This window comes from Pecten maximus, chromosome 17 (genome assembly GCF_902652985.1).
Source record: "Pecten maximus chromosome 17, xPecMax1.1, whole genome shotgun sequence".
Taxonomy (NCBI): Eukaryota; Metazoa; Mollusca; class Bivalvia; order Pectinida; family Pectinidae; genus Pecten; species Pecten maximus.
Genome location: NC_047031.1, coordinates 14,902,781 through 14,908,260, shown reverse-complemented (window position 1 = coordinate 14,908,260; position 5,480 = coordinate 14,902,781). Strand labels below are relative to the sequence as shown.

At 38.6% G+C, this 5,480-nt stretch overlaps 3 protein-coding genes across 3 annotated transcripts; 1 reads left to right on the top strand and 2 right to left on the bottom strand.

Annotated features, from left to right (window-relative positions):
- Window positions 1–251: 251 nt before the first annotated feature.
- LOC117315139 lies at window positions 252–1,448 on the bottom strand. The gene has a single exon (XM_033869284.1). The coding sequence runs from the start codon at window positions 1,446–1,448 to the stop codon at window positions 252–254; it is 1,197 nt and encodes a 398-aa protein (XP_033725175.1).
- Window positions 1,449–2,455: 1,007 nt separating this feature from the next.
- Window positions 2,456–3,595, bottom strand: LOC117315138. Its single transcript, XM_033869283.1, has one exon. The coding sequence runs from the start codon at window positions 3,593–3,595 to the stop codon at window positions 2,456–2,458; it is 1,140 nt and encodes a 379-aa protein (XP_033725174.1).
- Window positions 3,596–4,289: 694 nt separating this feature from the next.
- On the top strand, window positions 4,290–5,219 carry LOC117315137 (uncharacterized protein K02A2.6-like). Its single transcript, XM_033869282.1, has one exon. The coding sequence runs from the start codon at window positions 4,290–4,292 to the stop codon at window positions 5,217–5,219; it is 930 nt and encodes a 309-aa protein (XP_033725173.1).
- The last annotated feature ends 261 nt before the right edge of the window (window positions 5,220–5,480 follow it).

The window sequence follows — 5,480 nt, the reverse complement described above, 5'->3', positions numbered from 1 at the left end:
AGATGAACATTTTGGAAAGGAAAAATGTTGTGGTGAGTGTCCATAGCTATCAAAGAATTCTCGTTTTATTGGTGATTCCATGTAATAAGCCACCCAATGTCGTCCTGGCTGATGACTCGCATCTGTATTGACGATAAATCCGGTTGGAAATTGTTCTATGTTTTTTGGCATGTGATCCCTCGCATAGACATCTATGTTTAATTATTTCATGATGGGGTCACAATCGATGACACAGCGAAGTTGATTGGTATTCATGGCTTCAAAATATCTCTTGCAGCGTTGATTTCAAAATAGCCTGGGTGCTCGGCGTAAACGATGCAGCTGATGATTTTGGCGAGAGGGCTTCCAAATGTGACCTCTACTCTAACGTTTCCTTGTTTTAGTAAGGTGAGATACTGATTTCCTTGAAAAATGGGTTCCAAATTAAATGTGTATAGCGAATATCCGCTAGCAATGTTATTCCTATTAATTTCTAATCCACAATCTGATAGCCATCTTCCAGTGGTTTTAAACATGTTCCTAAGGGTGGGAATGACAGTCTGACCTGTGGTGCCATTGTAGTCTAGTTTTATGACGTTTCCTCCTACCGGTATACCATCTACATAAAGACCGATAGATGTTACATCGAATGGTTGAAAGAACCATGGGTTTTGGTCGTACGCTCCCGTGATAGCAGTTGAGTTCACAAATCCGACGGTGACAAAATTAGGTCTCATTCCTTGGAATAGGTTGTCATAGGTAAAGCTAGTTCCTCCTGCAGCAAGGGTGACATGTTTTAGTACACTTTCCGTAAATGGATATTTTGCAGTAGTCGTTGCTAAGGCTTGGCTTTGGGCATAGATGACGGCGGGATTTACTTTGACTTTAGCGATGTGTAGTCTTATATCTTCAAACTCAATCCTATAGTTGGGAGATTGCTCGCCAGAAAGTAAACAGAATTCAGGTTTTGATCTGTACATCTTTACATTCACGTTTACTTGATTAAGTAGGTATCTATCCATTCTGAACAGATCGTGAAATATGGGGCCTTCCAAATCAACACTTTTACCACCTTCGAATAATTCAGCTCTCTCGAGTAAAGCTAAATTATTACCCGTTCTCACATCTGTATCACCCATCTCTCCATCGCTATCTTTATGCCACAATTGTGTAGTCAACTGGGATTTTTTAGCATCGGCTCCATACTTCAGAATTGTTTGAATGTATGCCTTGTAAGCATAATTACTTGCGGCAGAGACTACTGTACGTCCTTGGAGTGTAACGTCTACTTGTGAAAATAGTGCAGGTAACAAAAAATTGGCAGGTCCCACATTATCAGTAGAGCTGATATCGGATCCATCTGCCTTTTTTATCTTTATTTTAGCGTAAACTAAAGAATTTTTCATGTCAATGTATTCCATACCGTTTTGACCGGAAACGACAAATTCTATGGGTGAATCACCGGCCATTTGTGATATCGGTAATACGTCTTGATAATATATGTTTTCAACAGCTGTTTGAGTGGGTGGTAATTCGAAAAGTTCCAGTTGTGAAGGTTGGGCTTCTCTGAAAAAATCCTTGTTTATTGTAGCCATGATGATAGTAAGTGGTTCTTTGTCTTACGTTTCGGTGTAGGTTTCCGCTTTTGTGTAGGCTTACGTTTGTGTGCAGACTTCCTCTTTTGTGCAGGTTTATTTATCCGCTTTCTCGTCTTAGGCTTGACTTTTCTCTGAGAGGTCTGCGCTCTTCGACGTTTTTTGCTAGAATGAGTCGTGGTCAGTTTTCTTTTTCTTTTTAACTCTGATTTTGCTTGATCTACTATTTGTTGCGATGGTGAGACCATGTTAACATCTAGGTTTCTTGCCGGTAAGGCTTTCTCTCCTTCACTGCTATACTTGTCGATGGGGATGATGAATTCGGTCGTATCGCCCGATATATTTCCACCCCTCTGTTTTACATCATCTGTATAAGGATTTATCTTCCCATCGGTAATTTTCCGATAATATTGCAACCACTTACCCACATTGGGGACGTATAAGTTGGAAACATTCATCTGTAAAATGGATAGGCTTTAAACTCTAGTGTAATCGTTGCCGGTTTCTTCAAGAATGAAGCAAAGTTGCCGTCACCGTCTTTTATAGATATTTCTATATCTCTAACTTCTGACTTTTTGACAGGAACATATTGAGGTGTGTCGAAGGTTTGACTCCAGCTGGCAACCTTTTGAGCTTTTACCATTCGAAGTAGATTCTGCATCTCACCATCGACTAAGGATTCCCCTGCGATGTCACAATGTACGTATACATTTTCTCTCGTTTTTGTATTACTTGTCGTTATAGATGCGTCAACCAGAGCCACATTCCACGCACCGTTCAGAGTAATGGGTGAATTCAGTTGACATCGAAAATGGTATGGTTTGTTGTCGGGAAAGTAGTCGAGATTCTTGTCACTGTTAATGATTACGTAGTGTGCCATGTTAGCTGTCTGTCATGTCTTTGATATCTTTCTCTGGAATCCATTGGTTATATTTAGAGGGCCATCCTTCGAATTGGACCAACCACTCGATCTGACCTTTTCTTTTACGTTTGCGTATTTTTCTCTCTATAAACCATAGAGTTTTTTCGTCTTTTTCGACTCGTTGTAATTCCGATTGATAAAAGTTTCCTTGTATGATATCGCCTAAAAAGTCTATCAATCGATATAGGGGTATTCCCTGCATTAGAACTCTTTTGTTTATCTTGAATATCTCTGAAGACCACTGCTGTTGATAGGCGCGCTTAAACAGTTGTTTAGTGTGGGAAATGCGGACTAAACTTCCTATTTTAAATCTGTAGGGATTAGGTTTTTTTCTGTTAAGTGTCTTCTTTCGTTTTACTTTTTTCGTTTTTTTTCTTAGGTACATGTATGCAAAAAGATCTGCTTGATTATTGTCATTAACATCTTTTGGTGCTGTTCCATTGAGGGATCGGTGGGGTGTAGCATTATACGAATCGACAAATTTCTGTAGATTGTCCAAGTATTTATAAGTTCTATATTTAGTAAAGTATCGAAATATCATGGTCTTAAATGTTCTATTTACACGCTCTACCATTGGGGCGTGAATTTCGTTCTGTGTAGTGAAATAATGGATGTTATTATTGTGGCACCAATTTTTAAACCATTTATTATTATATTCTTTACCCAAGTCTGAATGAATTTTCTTTGGAATTCCACCTCTCTCAACTATTTTCTTGAAAGCTTCTAATACCTGTTTTGCTGTTTTATTTTTGATAGGTTCTACCCATAGAAAGCGACTGAACACGTCGATGACCATCAACAAGTACTTCACACCAGAGTTCTGCTTTGACAACGATGTCATGTCTAATAAATCAGTATCATATTGCTCAAACGGTTCTCCAACTTCTACGCGTGCACGTCTAAATGACCGTTTAACCGGTTTTTGTAGGCTGTAGTCGTCGAGACTTTGAATGTATTGTCTAATCCTGTGTAAACCTGGAGAGTTAAATCCTTGCGATTTCAGTATTTGATGTACTTTTGTTGGGCTTAAAAATGTCCCACCGTTATTAAAGTTGTAATAAATGTCATCCACTCTTTGTTTTTCTTGTTGAGTCAACATTGTCTGTAACAATGTGTACTTGTTGTCTCGAAGGTCTCCACATTAATGAATAAAAATGATCGATGTTGCGGTTTTATGAAACGACTCGTCAACATTGTGGCAAATGTGTGTTGTAAACGTGAACATATGCGTCAGAAAGAAAAAATAAATAACTTTATAATATCATTTTCTATACTGATGACTAAAAGTGTGTTCCTCCATTACGTTAAGGTATCTTGTGACGTTACACATTCCAGACTTGACTTGTGCGACATTTTCTAAATATAGGTACTGTGTATAGGTTGATATCAATTAACTCCTCCCTTTCTGACCGCGATTTATCAAATTCCATCAAGAGGATTTGACCTATGGCGCATTTTGATCATACCGTTCTGGGGGTGGTCCTCCCCTTAGGCTATAATCCTTCTACATAGGTAAAGGAGGATTATAGCCTAAGGCTACACATTCCAGGCTATTGCATCATCTGACCTTTGCACATTGCATCATCTGACCTTTGGCCATATGACCCGGTCAAGGTCAAATCCTCCGAGGATGGGAGGATGTGGCGCCTGTAAAACATCACTACTCAAGTTGTTTATTGGCCAAATATGAACTTTGACATAGATCATATTGTGGATAATTGTGAGGTTTGCAGAAAATACAACCCAACCCAACCGTCTGAACCGTTGATACCTCATGCGATAGCAGATTCTCCATGGGAAAAATATCAACAGATTTGTTCTCGTTTGCTGGAAAAAACTACATCGTGATGTGTGATGCTTTCTCAAATTACCCAGAGGTCCTATCAAGTCAGACTACACATTCTGTTATTCAAGCACTCAAAAGTGTTTTCGCGAGACATGGCGTCCCAAAAGTAGTTGTCAGTGATAATGGTCCATGTTATAGCAGCAGAGAATTAAAAGATTTTGCATTTGAGTGGAATTTTCAACATGTGACCAGCAGTCCACGCTATCCACAGTCAAACGGACTCTCTGAAAGAACCGTTCAAACTGTCAAAAATATGTTAAAAAAATGCAAGGAAAGTGGAGAAGACGTCAACATGGCATTGTTAGTCTACAGAAGTACACCTATGGATAATGGAAAATCCCCTGCTGAAATGTTGATGGGAAGAGAACTTGTGTCAAACTTACCTTCGAGTGAACTCAAGGATAAAGCTAAACACCCTGATGTTAAACTCTGGAAAAATCAACAGAAAATGAAACAAAAGCATTTCTATGACAACCGTAACCATGTTAAAGCATTGACCACATTGGATTGCGGGAACCAGGTACCCATTCAAGATTCAAATGGTTATTGGAAAGACCATGCTACAGTCGTGGGAAAAGTGAATCCTAGGTCATATATTGTCCAAGGGAATCAAGGAGTTTGTTACAGAAGGAACAGACGTCACCTGAAAAAAGCGTCGTTCCAGAAGGAAACCCCGTCTTCAGATGTATATACTGAATTTGATGGAAATGGTCAAAATTCTGATGATTCTGAGCTGATTGAGAACTATGAATCAACATCAAACACTAGAATTGAACCCAACACCTCATCTAGTGTCCAGGAACCTGCTGGATTGTGCTTCAGAACCAGTCCCGGAAGAGTTGTGAAAAGACCTGATCGATTAATTGAAACTGTGTAATTATATCGGTATTCCGTGGAATTAAGAAGTTATGATAAGAGTTATGTTCCATTATATGAACTGTAATGAAACAAACACTGATAATTATGGTTATATTCATTGTTCTTTATTTCAAGAGTTAATCTCTTGCATGGACTTGGCTAAAACTGAGTTAAAGATATAATTGTCTTTATCATTAGGTAAATGATAATTTAATTGCTTAAAGTTAGTTAATAATAATGTTGTGAAAGTGTCCATTGTTATGTATCAGTATAATTGCAG

Coding starts and splice junctions, on each gene's coding strand:
- LOC117315139 (XM_033869284.1), bottom strand. CDS start 1,448: ATGGCCGGTGATTCACCCATAGAATTTGTCGTTTCCGGTCAAAACGGT.
- LOC117315138 (XM_033869283.1), bottom strand. CDS start 3,595: ATGTTGACTCAACAAGAAAAACAAAGAGTGGATGACATTTATTACAAC.
- LOC117315137 (XM_033869282.1), top strand. CDS start 4,290: ATGGGAAAAATATCAACAGATTTGTTCTCGTTTGCTGGAAAAAACTAC.